This window comes from Capricornis sumatraensis, chromosome 10 (genome assembly GCF_032405125.1).
Source record: "Capricornis sumatraensis isolate serow.1 chromosome 10, serow.2, whole genome shotgun sequence".
Lineage (NCBI taxonomy): Eukaryota > Metazoa > Chordata > Mammalia > Artiodactyla > Bovidae > Capricornis > Capricornis sumatraensis.
In genome coordinates, this window is record NC_091078.1 from 34,842,344 (window position 1) to 34,865,795 (window position 23,452).

General features: G+C 37.8%; 1 protein-coding gene across 1 annotated transcript in view; it reads right to left on the bottom strand.

The window, feature by feature from the left end:
• The window catches only part of RYR2 (ryanodine receptor 2), a 578,200-nt gene that overhangs the window by 365,272 nt on the left and 189,476 nt on the right, over nucleotides 1–23,452 (bottom strand). Inside the window, exons 15-17 of the mRNA XM_068983081.1 lie at nucleotides 22,626–22,809; nucleotides 19,399–19,534; nucleotides 4,686–4,781 (exon numbers count right to left, since the gene is read on the bottom strand). Of these exons, the coding sequence (XP_068839182.1) occupies nucleotides 4,686–4,781; nucleotides 19,399–19,534; nucleotides 22,626–22,809 (416 nt within the window). The remainder of the gene's footprint in view (nucleotides 1–4,685; nucleotides 4,782–19,398; nucleotides 19,535–22,625; nucleotides 22,810–23,452) is intronic.

Sequence of the window (23,452 nt, forward strand, 5' to 3'; positions counted from 1 at the left end):
CATTAAAAAAAAAGAAGAAAGCTGCCTATTTCTATCATACAATGAAATAGCAGTTGCTTGGGTAGTGGATGCTGCCCTGGTCAGACTCTTACCTTCTCCATTTGGTGAACGCTGCCCGACTTCCAGCTGCCAGAGTCTGCATTTCTTTGTTTTAAGGTTTGCTCTGACTCCAGCAGCAGCTAGAGGAGCCCTACAGTTAACGTCCTCAGGAGATAGCACCACTCAACTACAGAAGACAAACTGGTTACAAATACTCCAACTCCATTGCCTCTCGCGTGGGATAATGCTAATGCAGGTGTTTGCAGAATTCCTCCTCATACCAGAAAAATAAAAGCTTCAAGTACCCATGGGTATAACTTGCTTTATCAACATACCCTCTCTACCTGTCTCACATCCACTTAAGTCATAAATGAACTTGCCTTTCGATCCTTGTCTCAAGGTCTACTTCTGGTGGAACCTAAACTAAGGTAAGCTTTTTGCATTAACACATCCTCTTGGCTGACTCTTCTCAAGACTTCACAGCTTTCTACTTAATTGCACACAAGTTTATTTTGAGTTTTGTCCACTGCCCTTTTCTGAAGGCAACTGAGAGCTGTCAGACCCCCAGCTCTGCTCTGCTGCTCATACTCTGATACAGAAGCTACTAACACAGTTGGGAGACTGACAAGCAGCAGGGCATGTGTGTTCAGCAATCCCAGATAGAGAGAAAATTTGATGCTTGAGGAAGCACTCAGTAAACAATACAGCATGACTGAAATATATTTATATTATTTCTGTGTGAGTGCCCACATATATATGCAGAGCTTTATTGTTACTGTCTATTTTAAAAACTGAGTAACATTTTACGTCCTCCAAGGGGGACAAAAAGAGTTCACTGAAACTTGTACTGTACTCTCTACAGTAGAGAAACCTGTTTTGTGAAAAATATTTTAAATACTTAAAAAATAGGAGGCTATCAGGCATAGTGAACATATTAATACTTCAAGCCTGATATGAGGGAGCTGGTTTTCATCTTGGCTATAAAAGTTAATTCTAGCATTTCAAAGCAGTCATTTCAAGGTTTTGTGCCTCAATTTTCTTCCTCCAAAGTGAGAATGTGAGGGGAAGCATTCTCTAAGGACCCTTCCTACTCCTGACTTTCAATCTGCCTTCTCTGAGCACAAGGCTTCTATTTGAAGTAGAAATATCTGCTACTAGCAGCTGGATTGGGAAATGATCATATCAAGTAGGGATGTGCAGCCAATAGATCTGTGCCTTTAACTGAATGAATTGGATACTAAACAGTGGACTCTGTGTGGCTGAGCTTGAAACCATATACCAGCCTCGGTGTCGCTGTTCTCTGAAGTAAAAAGGCCTTTGCTTTAGTCTCTCAGGCATCCATTAAGTCTTAAAAGAGTTAATGATTAGGAATCACGTAGTATTTGTCAGTAACTAATGTATACTTGAATGCATTTTTAAGGTTAACTTACTATATGTCCTAAAAAGAGATTGTATTTTTTCCACCTCTGCTATTCAGCAGACCCTCACCAGCCATCCACTTCATACACAGTAGTGTACACAGGTCAATCCCAATCTCCAATCCATCCCCCGCACAGCTGCTTGGTGTCCATACATTTGTTCTCTACATCTGTGTCTCTACTTCTGCTTTGCAGTAATAGATTCACCAGCAAGAGTCAAATTCATAAAAGCACATTGGTAAATGTCAGGAGCCAGAGGCTAGGGGTGGGGTGGAGAGGGGAGATGGGGAGCTAAGTGTTTAATGGGGCAGAATTTCAGCTTAGGAAGGTGAAAAATTTGGGAGATGAATAATGGTGAGAGTTTCACCATTTGTATAAACTTAATGCCACTGAATTGTACTGTAAAATATGGTTAAAACTGTATATTATGTGACTTTTATCATTGTAAAAAATAACATTAATAAAAGAGTTAATGATTCTGGCCAATGTGACATATGTGAAATGATTTCTCACTGATATAATTAAATCTTTAAAAAAAAAAAAAGAGTTAATGATTCTGAAATGTGAAGATGTAAAAATAAAAAAAAGAATAGCACTGAATTGGGAAACTGGTAACACTTTAGACTACAAACCCTTCACATGGCTGAATCACCAAACTCCCAGGTCCCAAGAGATACAGATAAAGACCTGACATGAAGTTGTTTGTACAGGAAGCAGACACCAAGCAGATGAAAACTGCAGACCACAAGCACACAGACTCTACACTGTTTGAAACTGGAAGGTTGATGATGCTGGAAACTTCCCCTTGATGCCAACCAATCTGATAGCTGTGCATGAGCTGATCATGCACCCTGCAGCTCCGACCCCCACTTTTTTTGATGGCTTCCCTGAAAGCCATCACACTCATGCTTTGGAGTGTGAGCTGCCCATTCCACCAGCCTGGCATCCTGCAATAAATGCTACACTTTCCTTCAACACAACCCAGTGTCAGTAGACTGGCTTTACTGTGGGAGGACAAGTGGACCCAAGCTTTGTTTGTTAACAAGGTCAAAGGATGCTCTGCTCTGTTTTTTCCTTCTCTTTCTGCTCTTTCCCTTTGAGTTTTTTTTTTTTTTCCTTTTTGCTGTGCATATTTTAAAAAGTGAAGCAACGTATAGAACTCATACTTCATCCTGAAGGTTGCTCTGTTCCTTTCTCTTTCTAGATACTCCCTGGGCCAGTGAAAGAGACCAGCATACTCTTTTTTGTATACAGTGGAACTTGCCAACAACTCTAGATGCTTTGAATCAAGAATTTATCCATTTTTGCAATCCCTGTCATCATCTTACTACCATCTGATCACTTCCTCATAGTAGCTATTCAGTTTTTCCATAATGAATATATTCTATATTGATTCACAGTCATCTCACTCACACTGCGGTACCCTGAAAATCTTTGTCTCATAATTATTACACCTTTTTTTTACTCTCAACAATCTGCTTTTTTATTTTCGTCACCCAATGATCCAGCAATGCCTTAGAACTCAAGTGTTACTCAAATTTCTCTTACATTAGATTTCTAAGTTATTCAATCTTAAACTCTGAAATTCTGTTCTCTGACTTAAAACCAAACTGCTTTGATCACAACCATCTGCACTTCTCTCTCTATAGTCATTCAATTCCAACAAACATGGGTCTCTCTATCATGCACAGTCATGGAATTATTTCTGTATTTACAAGTATTTTCTTAAGTGAATTTAAACAGTCATCACTCATTCAACAAATGCTATAAAGTACCTACTAGGTGCCAGACAGTATGGTGGATGCAAAGAATACAAAGATGAATAAAACTGAGCCCCTGACTTGAAGGAGTTCACCACTAGTATAGGCAATGGAGAGGAAAAATAAGTAACAGAAATAGGCATTAGTACTAGAGAAGAGCAACTAAGGGAACACTATGTGAACTGATGTAGGAGCAACAGACCCAGCTTGGGATGTCCTTGAGGCAAACTGCTGTGCCACAGAGTGCATGGGTACATCTCCACAACATCAATACAAAAGTAGCATTCTTGTTAGACACAGACATATCTGATTTTATGGTCTTTAACTATTTTACAATGATGCAGACTTTTATTTGTATTTACTAAATCCCTTTAAAATAAATTACTGTGACTGAATCTCACAAATACACTGAATGAAAGAAACAAGACACACAAAAATTTACTCTGCATGATTTCAGTTACATAGCATTCAAAAATTGGCAGAATAAATCTATGACGGTAATACTTAGGTGCTGGAGCAGAGGAGTGGATGAGTGGAAGAAGGCTCCAGGGTATGTTTCTGATAGGTGATAATATTCTGTTTGGTAACAGGTTGTTACACAAATACGTCCTATATGTGAAAATGAACTGATCTGTATACTTACAAACTTTTCTATAGAAATATAATATTTCAATAAAAAGTAAAGGGAATGAAGACTTGGAATAGCACAGGTTAAAATGCTAACAGTAAATATATCTGGTTGATGGGAACATGATTAACCTTTGAAACAACATTTCTATGCTTTTGTATCTTCCAACTTAGTAACAATAATCACATCTTATGATTTGACTCTGAATAAAAATACTATTATTTAAAAAATTAAAAAATAAACTATTTTCCCATATGATTTGGAAAACCATTTTCCCCCAAATCTGTTCACATAATTATTCAAAGAAAAATTAAAAATGAGAATTCCAAACCAATGCATTTTTTCAAATTAAATTCACTTAAACTAAAAAACAAAAACACTCCACCCAAACAAATCTTTTTATCTGTAGAGTATTGTAAGGTGCTACGTTGGAAAAGGAAATGGGAACCCACTCCAATATTCTTGCCTGGAGAATTCCATGGACAGAGGAGCCTGGCAGGCTAGAGTCCATGGGGTCACAAGAGTCGGACACCACTTAATGACTCAACCACCAATGTATTAGTACATTAGGAAGAATTGATTTGAAAAATAATGGGGATTCTGGCACTTCAGTGGCTTTCTGAACTTCATTGTTTTATAAATGTAAATGAAGAAGATACTCTTACATTGCTTTTCAGAAATAATTAATGAAAATACCAATGATTTTGGCCATCAGTAAAAATTTTAACCTAGTAACAGGAAAACATTTAAATTGCACTGAATCTGTTTTTATGTCTTAAAGGACATAAAATAGAAACAAAGGAATATTATATCATAAAAAGGAGATACTGGAAGACATACCAGAAGAAGCTTCCAGTCTTTCCAGTCGGCTGATTAACCAGTCAAGCGAGCCAGAGAATTGAGCACAGTTTTTACGATTTCCTCTAATTAATGCCGCTGCAAAAGAAAAAGCAGATTTTACAGTTATGTGATTTTCTAATTAGAAACAAAAGTAAGCCCGTAGTAGGCACAAAATATTGGATCAAAAACACAATACATTAATTTTATACCAAAAACACATACAAATACACACACACACACACACATATACATATACACATAAAATTGAACTGATATTTATTAATGGGGACTGTAAAAACACTGCTTATTAGGAGAAATACATTTTTGAGAAAGTAACATTTCATATTTCAAGTAATAATGAAGGGAAATGGAAAAGCTAGTGTCCTGGGATTTTCCTCAGATCAGTTCAGTTCAGTTGCTCAGTCGTGTCCGACCCCGTGAATTTTCCTCACTTGGGATCTAATACTTATTGCTTTTAATTAGCTGTGAGACTAAATTATTTAATTTCCCTAGAGTTCAATTTTCTCACCTGTATAATGAAGACATTAAGAGAACATCAGTTTTTCTGAAAATGTAGCACAAGATACTAGGAGATACAACAGGTAAGTGTAACAAACGTACAAAGATGCATCATCAAATTGTTATAGGAAAAAACAGAGTGTGAGGGCAGATGGCTAATGAGTCTGAAAACCTTTCCCACCGCCCCGGCATCTCTTCTTTCCATTTAGAGATTCACAATGCATATGAAAGACTCTAGAAACTAATCTCTGCAGTAAAGTTACCTATTTCAACCTTTTTTTTTTTTTAACCTAGTAGTGTTTTCAACACCTCTTGAACCAAAGAACCCATTTTATCTGAAATTCCTATGTTACCTTTATGATATCTTTCAACCTAATTGATAAACTCAATTTAAAACTCATGTTTCTAAATCATTCAGTTATTTCAAAGCAAATATGGTAAATATTTTATGTAAATTCTACTCTTATGCCCATAAGATTGTTCAGAAACTGTATAACTGCTTTAAAATGGCAAATGACATTTTTATATATTTAATGTGAAAAATATGTTCCTTTAAGAAAAAAAATCACAATTTTAAATTCTGGTAGTGCCAGGAGGTAGTTTAAAGAACTGAAGTTTGAGAATGCCACCTGTTCATCTCCTTGTTAAGAGCAACAGGGCTCAATGAAACTAAAACACTTCCTTCATATTTCCTCTTTCTTCCTCCCAAAAGCAGTTACCTAGACTGAGAGGAAGAAAAGCAATAATGACACAAAAGACAAGAAGCCTTAGGTTTGTTCAACTACATAAGAAAAGCTCTTTCGTGAATGGAGCCCACATAACATTTGTACAAATATTACAAGGTAATGCATTCAATTACTTAGGCTTTCCTCAAGCTCTGGAACCAATAAGAGCCAGTAACCAGGTACACACACACACACACACATACACATAAAATGATAAGTGCCAGGGACAAGAGTGTTGAGGATGAGGTGTGGTAAAGGAGTCTGACATGCTCAGTGGGACTTCCACTTTTAACCTGTAAGAATATCTTTTCCTGACCAAGAACAATAGACTGACAGAAAGTATATGGTGAAGAGTTTGAATCTTTATAAAGTGTCATTTGCTTAATATTTAACCCCTCCTTTAATCCTGTCTCAGGCTGTTAAAATTAAAGATATTAACAATTTTCTAGAGGTCAAAAGTGAGAGATAAGGTAATTCTTAAAGAAACTAGGACTTCTCTAGTGGTCCAGTGGTGAAACTCCATGCTCCCAACACAAAGGGCATGGGTTTGATCCCTGGACAGGGAATATCCCACATGCTGCAGCAAAAACAAACAAACAAAAAATCTAACAATGCACAAATAAACCCTTTTAATAACCTATGGAATATTTAAGAAAATCATACAGTAAGCCACTGAGAAAAATGTCAATAAAGTTACTGCAAATGAAGATGGTATATAAACTATGCTCTCAGACAACAATGTTAATGAAATTGGTAGAAAAGCAGAAACAAAAATGATCCGCCCAAAATCAGAAATAAAAAACAAACATAAAACTTGAAATTAGTAAGAAAAGCAGGAACAAAAATAAAACCTACATAAAAGCTTAAAATTTTCCCAAAATAACACTTTTAATCAATGAGGGAATCAATACCACAATTTTAGAACCTAGCAAATATCAAAAATAGGCACTGCCTTACATAACCAACAGTAGATGGTCAAAACTGTACTCAAGAAAAAATAAACATTCTAATTGTAAGAAAAAGAAATGCAAAAAAGCGAAATGATTGTCTGAGGAGGCCTTACAAATAGCTGAGAAAAGAAGAGAAGCTAAAGACAAAGGAGACGAGGAAAGATATACCTATTTGAATGCAGAGTTCCAAAGAATAGCAAGGAGAGATAAGAAAGTTCCTCAGTGATCAATGCAAAGAGACAGAGGAAAACAACTGAATGGGAAACACTAGAGATCTCTTCAAAAAAAATTAGAGATACCAAGGGAACTTCTTATGCAAAGATGGGCTCAGTAAAGCACAGAAATGGTACAGACACACAGAAGCAGAAGATATTAAGAAGAGGTGGCAAGAATACACAGAAGAACTGTATCAAAAAGATCTTCCTGACCCAGATAACCATGCTGGTGTGATCACTCACCTAAAGCCAGACATCCTGGAATGTGAAGTCAAGTGGGCCATAGGAAACATCACTATGAACAAAGCTAGTGAAGGTGATAGAATTCCAGTGGAGCTATTTCAGATCCTAAAAGATGATGTGAAAGTGATGCATTCAATATGCCAGGAAATTTGGAAAACTCAGCAGTGGCTACAGGACTGGAAAAGGTCAGTTTTCATTCCAATCCCAAAGAAAGGCAATGCAAAAGAATGTTCAAACTACCGCACACTTGCACTCATCTCAAACACTAGCAAAGAAACGCTCAAAATTCTCCATGGCAGGCTTCAACAGTACACAAACTGTGAACCTCCAGATGTTCAAGCTGGATTTAGAAAAGGCAGAGGAACCAGAGAGCAAATTGCCAACATAGGCTGGATCATCAAAAAAGCAAGAGAGTTCCAGAAAAACATCTGCTTCTGCATCACTGACTATGCCAAAGTCTTAGACTGTGTGGATCACAACAAACTGTGGAAAATTCTTTTAAGAGATGGGAATACCAGACCACTTAACCTGCCTCTTAAGAAATCTGTATGCAGGTCAAGAAGCAATACTTAGAAATGAATAGGAACAACAGACTGGTTCCAAATCGGGAAAGGAGTATGTCAAGCTTGTATACTGTCACCCTGCTAATTTAACTTATATGCAGAGTACATCATGAGAAATGCCAGGCTGGATGGAGCACAAGCTGGAATCAAGATTGCTTGGAGAAATATCAATAACCTCAGAAATGCAGATGACACCATACTTATGACAGAAAGCGAAGAACTAAAGAGCCTCTTGATGAAATTGAAACAGGAGAGTGAAAAAGTTGACTTAAAATTCAACATTCAAAAAACAAAGATCATGGCATCTGGTCCCATAGCTTCATGGCAAATAGATGGGGAAACAATGGAAACAGTGGCAAACTTTATTTTTGGGGGCTCTACAATCACTGCAGATGGGGACTGTAGCCAAAGACGCTTGCTCCTTGGAAGAAAACTTATGAACAACCTAGACAGTATATTCAAAAGCAGAGACACTACTTTGCCAACAAAGGTCAATCTAGTCAAAGCTATGGTTTTTCCAGTAGTCATATATGGATGTGAGTGTTGAACTATAAGGAAAGCTGAGCACTGAAGAATTGATGCTTTTGAACTGTGGTGCTGGAGAAGACTCTTGAGAGTCCCTTGGACTGCAAGGAGATCAAACCAGTCAATGGTAAAGGAAATCAGTCCTGAATATTCATTGGAAGGACTGATGCTGAAGCTTAAGTTCCAATACTTTAGGCCACCTGATGCAAAGAGCTGACTCATTTGAAAAGACCCTGATGCTGGAAAAGACTGAATGCAGAAGGGGATGACAGAGGATTAGATGGTTGGGTGCCATCACCAACTCGATGGACATGAGTTTGAGTAAGCTCCAGGAGCTGATGGTGGACAGGGAGGTCTGGCGTGCTGCAGTCAGTGGGGTCACAAAGATTCTGACATGACTCAGTGACTGAACAGAATTGCTATTAACAGAGTGAAAAATGTTAACTAAATGTTCCTTCCAAAATATTCAAAGAGAATATAAAAAATAAGTAGAACAGAAAAAAGAAAAGAAATAGAGCAATACAAGTAGACATTAATAAGTTAGAAATAGTAGAAGTGATCTATGTAATAAATTGAAAAAACAGGACTGATCAACACTGTCAAGGATCCCTCCCTTTAAATATAAGCTAAATGCCAACAACTTTAATCAAGAAAAAAAAAGGACATAATTAAGAAGAACAGGAATCATACACAGCCACTTATTGCTGTACTGAAATTTTTAAACATTTAGGAAAAGGGATGACTTCTAAATATTTTTTTCATGAAAATTGAACCAAAGAAGAAAATTTAAATAGAATTAACAAAAAATGAGTAATATTGAAAAGTATGTCAAAGTCAAAAACATTTATTCTAAATTCAGGAAACAAGTCATTGCTATGTTAAACTGTTCCAAAGTAAAGAAACTAAGAAAACTCTTCTAATATATTTTATCAAGACAGTATAAGTTTGCTATCTACACCTAATAAAGAGAGCATGCATATCAGAAAACTAAAGGAAACTCTTGGTTATGAATACAGATCCCCAAATCTTCTACAAGGAGGCAATTTATAAATCACTATCAGCAGTGCTTTCAGTTCACTTCAGTCGCTCTTTGAGACCCCATGGACTGCAGCACGCCAGGCCTCCCTGTCCATCACCAGTTCCCAGAGTTTACTCAACATCATGTCCATCAAGACAGTGATACCATTTAATCATCTCATCCTCTGTCATCTTTCCCAGCATCAGGGTCTTCAAATGAGTCAGTTCTTTGCATCAGGTGGCCAAAGTATTGGAACTTCAGCTTCAGTTATTAGTCCTTTCAATGAATATTCAGGATTGATTTCCTTTACCAACGATAGGTTTGACCTCCTTGCAGTCCAAGGGACTTTCAGGAGTCTTCTCCAACACAGTTTAAAAGCACCAATTCTTCAGTGCTCAGCTTTCTTTATAGTCCAACACTCACATCTATTGGAAAAACCATAGCTTTGACTAGATGGTCCTTTGTTGGCAAAGTAATGTCTCTGCTTTTGAATATGCTGTTTAGGTGGGTCATAACTTTTCTTCCAAGGAGCAAGCATCTTTGAATTTCATGGTTGCAGTCACCATCTTCACTGATTTTGAAGCCCCAAAAAAATAAAGTCTGTCACTGTCTCCACTGTTTCCCCATCTATTTGCCATGAAGTGATGGGACCAGATGCCATGATGTTAGTTTTTCTGAATGTTGAGTTTTAACCCAACTTTTCCACTCTCCTCTTCAATTTCATCAAGAGGCTCTTCTGTTCTTCTTCACTTTCTGCTATAAGGGTGGTGTTATCTGCATTTCTGCGGTTATTGAGATTTCTCCCGGTAATCTTGATTCCAGCTTATGCTTCATCCAGCCCAGTGTGTCTCATAATGTACTCTGCATATAAGTTAAATAAGCAGGGTGGCAATATACAGCCTTGATATACTTCTTTTCCTATTTGGAACCAGTCTGTTGTTCCATGTCCAGTTCTAACTGTTGCTTCCTGACCTGCATACAGATTTCTCAGGAGGCAGGTCAGGTGGTCTGGTATTCCTATCTCTTTAAGAATTTTCCACAGTTTGTTGTGGGTTCATTACTCCAATGAGAGAGAAATATGCTAGAATAAGTCAAAGGTGAAACATATGATGATCACCATAGACTCTGAAAATGTATGTACTTCTAATATAAAAAAAAAAAAAACCTTAACTCTAATAGAATGCCTCTGGAACATTATCCCAGCAAGTGTACATGTGTGTGCACGTGCAGAGTATGTTTTACAGATAAAGTGTGATCTACTATAATTCACAAGTTAGTCTTGAAGAAATCAGTTAAGGGAGTTTCTAAAGTAATGAAAAAGTATACAGAGAAATGCAAGAACACTCATTCTAACACTGTTTATAATAGCAAAGCTTTGAAAACAGCTTGAATGTGGGCTAAATAAATGATGACACATCCCATCAGTAGGGTAGAATACATCCACTAAAGCCTGATGACAGCTATAGCTACTGCCAAGGAAAGATGCCCACAATATAGAAGTCAGTGGAAACAAATGCTATATAAGGATATGGAGAATATGAGCCCATTTTGGTGCAAGTTTGTACACAGAATGAAGGAATATTATTTTTTAGAATATTCCTTAGATGCTAAGAGCTGATTTTTTGAGAAAAAGATTCTGGTAGGTGCCTGGGATAGAAACAGACCTTGACTGATAAGTGTGGGACTCCCTGGGTCAAAGAGGGAAATTTTCTTATTCTAAAACAGGGGAGAAAGGATAGACCTGGTGGTCCAGTGGTTAAGACTCTGCACTTCACTGCAGGGAGCAGGGTTTCAATCCCTGGTTGAAGAACCAAGATCCCACGTGCCACACGTGTGGCCAAAAAATAAAAAATAAAATGGGGGAGGGGAGATGAATGAAGTTAGGAGGAAAAAGGCATGCCCTGTGATATGATCCTGCACAAGGACTTTCTGAAGGCGCAATAAATTCTGTAAATAAATATATAAATAAATGATTCACAATTGTTCAATAGAATGGAAGTTTATATGAGTGAGGCGGTGATAGTCTGCCACTAAGATACTATGTAACCTCAGAGAAACATTAGATAATAAGGAAGAAGCAGGAAAGTGGGAGATAGTGTAACCAAATAACCCCCACAAAGTGTACAGATATCAAAGGCAAGCCCATCTCAGCTCATGAAGCTGGAACTTGGACCAGGCCAACTAAACCTCAGGGATCAGGCCACAGCTGAAGTCCAATAGCAGGGATTTGCTATTGTTTATGTGTGCACGTGGATGTGTAAAGTGGTTTACATGTGTTTAATGCTATAGTGAAAGTGAAAGTCGCTCAGTCATGTCCGACTCTTTGCGACCCCATGGACTATACAGTCCACGGAATTGTCCAGGCCAGAATACTGGAGTGGAGTGGGTAGCCTTTCCCTTCCCCAGGGGATCTACCCAACCCAGAGATCAAGCACAGGTCTCCCGCACTGCAGGAGGATTCTTTACCAGCTGAGCCACAAGGGAAGCCCAGAGAACCACTCTCAAGGGCAAAGAACAATGGCAACTTTACAAGGTGCTTCTAAGTACAGAAACAAGCAAACTCAAGACAAATGTTGTTTCTTCAAAGCAAGACATGCATGCTATACCTTAAAACACTCTGCCATTGTTGGTTAATTGGCCTGAAGGAAAGTTAAAACCTTTCACCCATCAGACTACTCTTCCTCATTTATTTAAGAAATATTACCATAAGTGCATCAGGTGCTATGGTTGGTACTGCAAATATAAGTTTAAATAAAGTGTGAATATAATACAATTGTCTGCAGGTCTTCTTTGAGCACATTTTAAGCTCCTTTAGATCAGACACTCTGTCTTATTATAACCTTGAGCATTCTCTGAAACTTACAATGTATGTTATCTCTTAAGGAATAGATAGCATTTAGTCTCTTATGGAATAAGATCAGTGGTTAAGTACAGTAAAACTTAAATACTATAAGCACACTTCGAACTAAGTTTCATAAAGGACATGCATGTTCACGGAATTTTTTCTGATGTTGACTAAATCAATAAAAAGTTTATGGGGAAACAACGGAAACAGTGAGATTTTGGGGGGCTCCAAAATCACTGCAGATGGTGACTGCAGCCACGAAATTAAAAGACACTTGTTCCTTGAAAGAAAACTTATGACCAACCTGGATAGCATATTCAAAGGTAGAGGCATTACTTTGCCAAAAAAGGTCAGTCTAGTCAAAGCTATGGTTTTTCCAGTAGTTATGTATGGATGTGAGAGTTGGACCATAAAGAAGGCTGAGCACCGACGAATTGATGCTTTCGAACTGTGGTGCTGGAGAAGACTCTTGAGAGTCCCTTGGACTACAAGGAGATCAAACCAATAAATGGTAAAGGAAATCAGTCCTGAATATTTATTGGAAGGACTGATGCTGAAGCTGAAGTTCCAATACTTTGGCCACCTGATATAGGGAGCCAACTGATTAGAAAAGACCTTGATGCTGGAAAAGATTAAAGGCAAGAGGAGAAGGGAATGACACAGGAGGAGATGGTTGGATGGCATCACCGACTCAATGGACATGAGTTTGAGCAAGCTCTGGGAGATGGTGAAGGCCAGGGAAGCCTGATGTGTTGCAGTCCATGGGGCCACAAAAAGTTGGACATGACTGAACAACAAAAATCATTAAATCTTTAAACTGTTATTCAATCAGAATATGAAATACAAGTAACACTTGCAGGTATTGAAAGACCATGATTAACAATATTCTGCATTGCTTATTAGTATCCTCCCCCATGTCCTCATGCTTTTGTATTTTAAACTCTAATTCATAATTTCTCAAAATACAAAATCAGAAAATTACAGATGGATTAAGATTTATAGAGTTCCAAGAAAAGGCTCACTTTAAACAACAAAATTCTGTAAGGCAATTATCCTTCAATAAAATATAATAAATTTTTAAAAATTATTCAATAAATACTATCTGCTTTGTATCAAGGACTATTCTAGGTGCTGGAGACACAACAAAAAACCAAACTATATTCCTTCTTGGAATTTACATTCAAAACCTAGAAATTCTATGAGAACAGGCCTTAAAGAGCATCGACAAATGGGGAGGAAATAGAACTAGAATCCACAAGGATATTTAAAATGTTCAGGTGCTCTTAAGTCTTGTCAACCATAAACAAACAAACAAAAAACTCATCAGAATGTTGTTGGAGAATTTAAGAGAGTAGTCTGTGAGGGCCCAGAGCAGGCTGCGCCAAAACGTGCCTCCACGGCAGACTGAGTATTTTGAATTAAAGTTACTTAAGAAATGGCCAAAGCAAGATGGACACTCTGATTCTCCCATCTGTCTTCCTAAAAGCAGGAAATAAATCTCTCACATGAAAGATTCACCTCCATTCCCTGTATGTGGAGGTAGAAGGGCACCCTTATTGCTGGAGATGGGAAATTTGCTATCTTCTCCCCTCTCTCTACCCTGAGGGGTGAGAACAGCAACTTTCTTATATAATTTTAATATTAATTAATTTTAATATCAACTAATTAATAATTAATTAATAATATTAATTAATTAATTGGCTGTGCCGGATCTTTGTTGCAGCACATGGGATCTTCAGTCTTCCCTGCGGCATGTGAGATCTTTAGTTGCAGGATGTAGGATTACGTCCCTGACCAGGGATAGACCTCCTGCATTGGAAACATGGAGTCTTAATCACCAGACCACCAGGGAAGTCCCCAGCTTTCCTGTAAAGAAGAAGGAAAAGCTCTTCGCGCACACACAGCTCACGGTGGAGCCAAGACTTAAAGCCAGACAATTTTGATGCCTGAGTCTGTGCTCAGGTCCTGAGCTATGCAGCCCCCATCCCCCACAATCTTTTCCTGCTGGAATTCTGTCTAGAAAGTTTAGCAGGGCAGGGTCATGGTAGTATATAAGCAAATTAAGAAAACAGGTATCTCACAAGCTTGATTAGATAATGAATTCCCATCAAAATTAATGACTTTCATTTCATAGCCATGAGATCTTTACCAAGTTGGAAAAAAAGTAATGTGACTCGGTAATGAAATGCCTTTTTAGGGTTTCCTGGAAAACAAGATGAGAAAAACCTGTAAGTACGATTGCCAGGGTAATATCTGGTATGAGCGTGTTTGAAGCCAATGCCTTTCTTTTCTACCCCTTGACTGCCTTCCCACAGTGTTTTAGGGCATTTAGGAAAATCTGTGTCCCTAAGATACTGGGGAACTAATCTGGATTTGCAAAAATCTTTCCTTGCTCTATCCTTTCTCAGTCTTTAAAGATTCAGAAACTGGAAACTCCTAGAAGAGAAGATATCTAACCTGTTTGTTTTATACTTTGAATTTTCATAAAATGAGTATTCACAGGGAGAGTTTGCCAAAAAGCATTTTTTAGACATCTTTAGAAAATTATCCTGGCTTGCAAGCCTCCTGCAGATTAATTGTGTGGATGCCAAAAAAGATGTATGAAAGCATGTCCCAGTGATGCTTTTCAAACTACGAATACCGGTGTCTATAAGATCCCCAGGTCTTCCAGATGGCAAGCTCATAAATCTATTTTTGTCATTCTGTAACTAAAACACATATTAAATATATTCACATCAAATTTTTAAATTGTTATAGATTATCATTCCCTCCATCTCCCTTTTCTCTCCATCCTAAACGAAACTGCTGAAGTAAAAGAAGGAAAAGGTGTATTTTACACATAACTACATGAGAGACTCTACTGTCTACCTTTCTGCAAGAATGAGGAGGAGGCTTCATTAAGCTGAAGTTGCTGATGGTTGAATCAAACTTTCTGATAGTAGGGTAAAGAGGGACAATGACATAAATATATTGTTGAACTCAAAGTATTGCTGACAATCTGAGAATTCTCCAGCCAATGTAAAATAAACACTTACATATACATGTCTAGCTATTATATGATTGCATCAACTTCAGTAAAAACTTTTGGTATCAAATGGTTCTTATGTCAAATAAGATTTTATTCACTATTTTTTTCCTGATCATGAAATCAGTGGTCACTATAATAAAAACAGAAAATGAAGAGTAGTCAAAGGAACAAAAAGTAGTCGAACAAAGTGACAAATCTCATAATTCTATTCACCTGAAACAACCATTATTAAACCATGTGTACACTGAGAAATATTCTATTTATATGCACTGACATAAATATTCTGTCTTTTTAACTCAACTAGAAAGAATAAATTAGCTTTCCTTTCATTATCAATTATCTAGCATTGCACATTTCTGTTAATCTATTTTTTTCAACAATAAAAGTAATACATATAGCACTTCCCTAAGTGATAAAGAGTCTGCCTGCCAATGCAGGAGACATGGGCTCAATTTCTGATCCAGAAGGATCCCGCATGACATGGAGCAACTGAGCCCGTGCATCACAACTATTGAGCCTGTGCCCCAAAGCCTGTGTCCCACAGTGGGAGAGGTCGCCACAATGAGAAGGCCTCTCACAGCCAACCAGAGAGTAGCTCCCATTTGCTGCCATCATTGAAAGTTTACGCAGCAATGGAGAACCAGCACAGCCAGAAACAAATGAATAACACATGCGGACAGACTAATAACATGTTTATTATTACACAGAGACAAGTAAAAGATCTCTCTCCCAAGGAGCAGCTACCAAACAGTTTTCTGGGCATCCTTTCAGAAATATCCACTGTATACACATGAATGTATCTTACTCTACCTATTTTTAATTGTATGTAATTGGAATCAACTATACATACAGTAAGCAGCTTGCTTTTTTTTTCACTTAATATCATATCCTACTTTGCCATACTAAAAAGATCAGCAGTCTAGCCTGTTTCACACCATTTTTCAAATGGTATACTTATCTCAATTTTCAATGATAACACAGTTTTATACTCTATAGGTATATTATTACTTATATAACCAAGTCCCTGTTGATAGAAAAATTGTTTTCAATTTTATGCTATTTATAAATAATTTTTCAATAGATATCCTTTCCACACTTGTAGAAATATGTCTCTAGACTGTATTTCTTAAAGTGGAAATTCTGAGAGTAAAAGGATATACGCATTTAAAGTTTTGTATATACTGCTGACTGAGGCTTGCTTGATTTTTTAAATTTTCATCAATTTATACTCCCACCAAGCAGATCCTACTCAACATTTTCCCCAGTGATGGGTATTACCATTTTCTCTATGCCAATCTAATAAATGAAATATGATCTCTGCTTATTTTAATTTCTATTTCCTTATTTGTCATGTTGAAAATCTGTTATTATTTTATTCATTGTTCTATAAACTATCCATTGATATTAGTTGTCTGTTTTTCTGTTACATGATATTTTCTTATAGATTTATGAAAATTATATTACAGAAACTAAGCCTTTGTCTTTCATATAGACTGCATATTTTAAAAATTCCCACCTGTTTATTTTTAATGATATGATTTATCCTATAAGTTTTCATTCTTATGTAGTCAAATTTATCAGTCTCTTACTAATCACTAACAAAGATTAACAGTAACATGTGTAGAGATGGTCAAGGCATTAAATGCAGTAACTACACAGCACTGTGTCTAGCTTTCTATTTACACCACCTGTCTCTCTCTCATTCAACCATAAGATTCATGACAGCAGAGAATATATGTTGCTCACAACTATACCTCACTTCCCAGATTAGAATATTTCCCATAACAGGCATCCAGTTAATCTCTGACGAATGAATGAAGCTTCTATTGAAACCCACATCCACTGTATTCCATGTTCCCCCAACATGACACAGTCTCTGTTACCAAGGATGCCCCCTCAGGATACTGTATAAGGAATTAAGAGGCAAGACACTTAGGAAAATATGCAAAAGGAAAAAGGAATATATACATATGTGTGTGTGTGTATGTATGTATATATTCAGAAGATCCTTCTTAATTATATATATATTTATATATATTTATATATATATACACATGCATAGGAGAAGGCAATGGCACCCCACTCCAGTACTCTTGCCTGGAAAATCCCATGGACGGAGGAGCCTGGAGGGCTGCAGTCCACAGGGTTGCTAAGAGTCGGGCACGACTGAGCATCTTCACTTTCACTTCTCACTTTGATGCATTGGAGAAGGAAATGGCAACCCACTCCAGTGTTCTTGCCTGGAAAATCCCAGGGACGGGGGAGCCTGGTGGGCTGCCGTCTATGGGGTCGCACAGAGTCGGACACGACTGAAGTGACTTAGCAGCAGCATATACATGCACGCATATATAGCTTCAGAAAAGCTTCCTTAATTATATACACATACCTACACACATATCCACACACAGGAGTAGCAGATTAACAAAAACTCTCTCAGGAATAGCAGTGTGAAAATATAAGTTATAGTTGAGTGAGTGTGTGTGTATGTGTGTGTACGAATAGAAAGTATATTGAGAATTTAAGTCTCCTGTTGCATGAAAAAATAAATTTGAAAGCCACAAAACATGCATTGCCTGAAATCATTGTATGCTATCTTAGTTACATATGTTGTTATCATGCTATTATTTTCCATTATGATGTGAGTTTTAGGGGGTTCTAGTTATGTCAGTTTTAAGTCCCTTAAATGGATTTAATGTAGCTCCCTTAAATCCTCCCTTAATCAAAAAGGATGCAAAGAATTAAGGAAATAAATGCACATATTTAAGAAATACATACTATATATATGCACATGTAATGTATAACATATATTACAAATAAGTATACATTTACTGCATATCAAATCTCTGATATAAAATAATTCTAAACAGTCTGAAAGGACAGTGCTGGATTAGAGATAAAGACCTAGGTAGGACTGAGAGACTAGAGATAAAATGACTGAGGTCACAGGGGAACAGGAAGGGACAGACCAGCCATGGGGCTTGAGGATTTCAAGAATGTTCAAGTATTCTTCTTATTCTAGAATAAGAAGTTGCATTTCAAGTATTGGAGAGTCAACGAAAATGCTGACTGTGTGTGTGAGGGCTTCCTGGAGTCTGAAATAAATATCAGTGGAGAGAAGAGGAAGAACTTAGAAATTAACCAGAAACCTATAATACCAGGTTCTCAACATGATCTTGCGGTTTACATCTCAAATATCTACTGAACACCAGTGATGCACCAGACGTGTAGGCTACCAGTATATGAGATGTGTGATGCTTTGTTCAGAGAATGAGTAAAATAATAGAATATAGCATTTCAACCTGGAGGGAACTACAAAGAAAACTTTGTTTCCTCCATCTTTGATAAAGAAACCAAAAGGAAGGTGTATCTGCAATAATCATGATGCTATGACCTTCTATCAGCTGATCTGGAACTTTCTTGCTATACTCAACAGTTACAAGTAAAGTTTATTTTCTTAGACACATTTAAAAGGCAAAAACCACATAAATAAAGAAGTGGAAGAAGAGAGTATTACTATGAGAGAGAAGATGACAACAAAAGTATCCAAAATAAGTGAGAGTATATGATAAGAATAACATGTTATGCTAAGCCTGTGACATAAACCACCATGTTAAAGCCATCCAACCACATTATGTCTGTAAAGAGCAAAGAGGAACACAGCATAAACTACTGCAATTTTTGCTGAGTGTATGCCAAGAGCACCTAGGAGGTGCAAATACAGATCTCCACAAGCTTAAAGGAGATCCCTGACAAGATGGAATGGTGAGAAAATGGGCTCATGTGGGACTAACTTCAGAATCAAAAAGGGAGTATTTAATATGCATCCCTATAGAGTCCCCTCACTCAAAAACTATACCCTAGATGACTCTCCTCTTTTAATCAAAGGTAAATCTACAGCTATGGCCATCTTTCATGCTCAGAAATAGATTTAAATATTAATACTAAACATCATTTACTTTAGTGCAATAATAAAACATGAAAAGCCTCAGTTAAGAAGTAAGTTGTAAAGCTGCTGTAACTGTTACATGATCATGTTGAATAGACAAACTCAGTTGCCTTGAAAAGCCAATCATACTTCTTACCCAGCAACTCATACAGAGAATTCAGAATCGATTTCCAAGATTCCCCTGCTTCTCTCCCAGCAACATCAGCGAAGTGTGCAGCACTGCTATACACATGCAGCCTGTCTATACACTCGAGCACAAGGTTGATCATTCCCTGGAAAGGCAGAAAGATAACCATCAGAAACTATGATTCTGCTCACAGGCCAAAAAAAGAAAAGAAAGAAATTGCTAAGTTGATTTTTTTTTAAGTATGGCTTAAAGTAAGTCTGTTAATCATAAAGAACATTGAGATCATTTATTCAAAGAACAGGAAGAAACCCACTTGCATGTGAAATAAAATGTTCTTGAAATAATTCAAGTGGTTTTTAAATCCTGAGTGCTATTCTCAAATAGAAACAGAACAATATAAAAATATGTATTTCTTATTATAATAAATTGCAAGGTTTAATAGTAGGTTGATTAACCACATCAAAAAAGCATTCTACTGTGAGTGAAGAGGTTCAGAGAGTGCCACCCCAAAATAAGCCACTTCAGCATAAGGAATATTGCGGCTGAAGGCCATTGAGAAAAATCAGACATGAATAATTCCTACCCTTCTCCACTTCATGAGGAAAGACAGGAGGATGTCTGAGACAATGCCAGTCTACTATCAGTCCAAAGCCTGCACAGAATAATCTACGCATCAAACTAATCATTATTATCCATTGGTTTCCACCTTATATTTACCTTCTGACAATTTGCTGCTCCCAGAAGCTCAAAATTCCTTTCCTTCATCTTATCACTTCTCTACAAATTGTTGTGTTTTTTTTTTTTTAATTAGCATGCTACATAAACCTGAGTTCTAACCACTTCTTGTGAGACAGGCTGGGACCTGGGACCCTTTGCCGCAGTGCTTGCTTGCACCTGGACACACCTCTTCTAGAGAACAAAATACAAGGAAACTGTATGGGACTAAAAATAACTGCCTACATGCACAGACAGGACAAATTCCGGACAAAAGATACGAAGAGACCAAAAAACTCAACTGCCACTTTTGAAGAGCCTGCAGCAAAATCAAGGTGCTGCACATGTCCCCGACATGCAACTTCCCTTAAGAGGTGGGCGAACCATCTAAGCCAACCCTCCCACCTGACTCCTGGACACAAGGCTACCTCGCCCCATGTAAGGAATCAGGTTGTCCCCCTCCTTGATGGAGTGAGCAAGCAAAGGGATCTGCTGCTTGTTCTCCCTTTCCCTGTGCCACAGAAGGGACCCCAATAAAGCCTTGCCTGAATTCCTCGTTTGGCCTCTGATCAATTTCTACTGATGGGAAGGCCAAGAACTCTGGTTGGTGATATTTAGAGTTGCTCATCACTAAGTGCTGAGGAGCCTGGTAGGCTGCAGTCCATGGGGTCGCAAAGAGTCAGATACGACTGAGCGACTTGACTTTCACTTTTCACTTTCATGCATTGGAGAAGGAAATGGCACCCCACTCCAGCGTTCTTGCCTGGAGAATCCCAGGGACGGGGGAGCCTGGTGGGCTGCGGTCTATGGGATCGCACAGAGTCGGACACGACTGAAGCGACTTAGCAGCAGCAGCAGCAGCATCACTTCCATGTACACACACAGTGCATATATTAGTAATTTTCTATTTGTTCTTCACTTGTACATCTATCTTTTGTTGGTGCAACCTGCAGGGCCCCAACCAATGAAGTTGAACAGAAGAAAATGATTTTTTTCCTCCCCTATATAAGCATAAGAGGAGATCCTTACTCAGGAGAGAAATAATCACAACCACCACCACCACCACCACCACCATCACCACTTTTTAATAGTAAACTGAAGATGTACTAAATACAGGAAAGCTCATGGAAAGATATTTAAGGCAAATCAAAAATTCATTCTAGAAACTTTGTAAGAAGTTATCTACATTTCAAATTATACTTTTATTATTATTTCTAGATCAAGATTGTCAAAATGAGGCAAAGCACATGAATGGAAAAGCTATAAGGAGTTGGCAAATTAACTTACTTCACACAAAGAATATAAGAGGCAATATGGCCCTAAGAACACTTCTAGGTTCCCATCCAGAGTGTGTTATATGAGAAACTGAAAAAAAAACATACACTAATCCAAATCAATATTTTAAATTTTCACATCTCAGTATTTCATTCTAGTTCTTCTAGATATAAAATAAGTGTGGTATGCCCAGCAGTTTGGCATGTACAAAAATAAATAATCCCAGGCAACTATTCAATGTTGCTATTATATGTTTATTTGACATTTCCTGTGCTTTCTTGCCATTATGGTCTCTAAGTGGGTTATTTCTTTTGTACATAGTGAAAAAAATTCTCAAAAATTAGTGATCAGTTTCAATGGCTTTTGATGGAAAATTAGGAAACAGTTTTAAATCTAAAAGAATATAGACCTGGGGACTATGGGAACTCAGTAATGTCCACTAATCTTTTTTTTTTTTTTTTCTTAGTTACTTTTACTCAGAAAAATGCACTAATCCACACAGTCCATTAGTACAGGGAAAACTGAGAAGACAGGGAACAGAGGCTGATCTGGCCTGATCTGCCAGCTCAACTCTGACACCCTCCCACTGAAATCCTTGAATACTAGTTCTAACATTAGCATTAGGACCATTAGACACATCACACGGTCCTTTTGTTCCTTGCCTATAAATTATGGCTTAGCAGTGGAACTTCCATAAAATATAATCATATATAGCATCTGAACACATACAAAAAAGAAAAAGAGGGATTGCTCTGTCTGAGCAGGGAGCCTAGAGCTGGCCTCCCCAGGTGGCCCTCTCCCAGACAGCTTCCATCCCCAGTACAAAGCTCCAGTGAGTCCTGAGGCATTTCCGAGGAGCCCCAATGAACATGCTGAACAGTGTGAAAACCCCCATGCTTTCCAAAGTCTGTATTCATTTAGACACGTTGAGAGTCTCTTTTCATATGATGACCATAAAGCAAACTACAGCACAACAATGATCAGAGTGAAGGCTGAGCAGACAGTGAAATTAAAATGCCTTTTGCCAGAGGAGCGAAGAGTGGCATCTTTTAAAATTAATACTTATTGAGAGAGAAATAAAAGCCATTGCAGCATTCCTCCAAGGCCTGATCCTCTTCTCCCCTTGTACAGTAGCACGTGTGCTCATATGTACCTCAATATGCAGATCGTCAAACAGATAGAGAAGGTCCCCACCAAGAACTGTTTCCCCAAGACGACGGCAGAAATGTGTGTTGGTAGAAACTCACCTCTTCCTGGAAGAGATTCTGCCTATTCTTCAGAGCTCGTAACCTGTTCTGCTTATCTTCATGCTCTAAATGCTCATCTGGTGGGTGGAAGTAGCCAATAAGGTCCTGCAGACTCAGACTTACAGACTCTATAGGTAAGTCTACTGTGGAAGCCTTCACCTTTTTGCTGAGAGCATCAAGGCCCCTAAAATAAATAACAAATATTTCTCCATATCAGTGAGCCACAATTTTATTACTTTTCAATCTGTAGATGATTGAAGCTTTACTTTCTCTCCCTAAATGCCTGTAAAAGGAACAGTAAGAAAGGCTCTGTGCTCTGCTTAGTTACTGTCATGTCTGATTCTTTTGAGACCCCATGGACTGTGGCCTGCCAGGCTCCTCTGTCCATGGAATTCTTCAGGTAAGAATACTGGAATGGGTTGCCATGCCCACCTTCATAGGATCTTTCCAACCCAGGAATCAAACCCAGGTCTCCCACATTGCAAGTGGATTCTTTACCGTCTGAGCTACCAGGAAACCCCTAGAAAGACCCTAGTTTTTCTCAAACAAAAATAATGAATATTTTTAAATTAGAAATGTTATATTCTATCAAGTATATATAATGCTATGTTAAAGGCACCAGTATCAAGAAAAACTCATCTAGAAGAAAATCAAAAGGATCTGGAGAACTGAGACCTACAAAACCATAGTCTAAATAATCAGAAACCAGTTGATTTTCATTTTAAAGCACAACATACTTTAAGTACTGAGATACAATTTCCCAGGTTTCTAATTCTAAAATTTACTTGTTTTTGGCATAGGAACTGTTTACTGCTATCCCATCACTA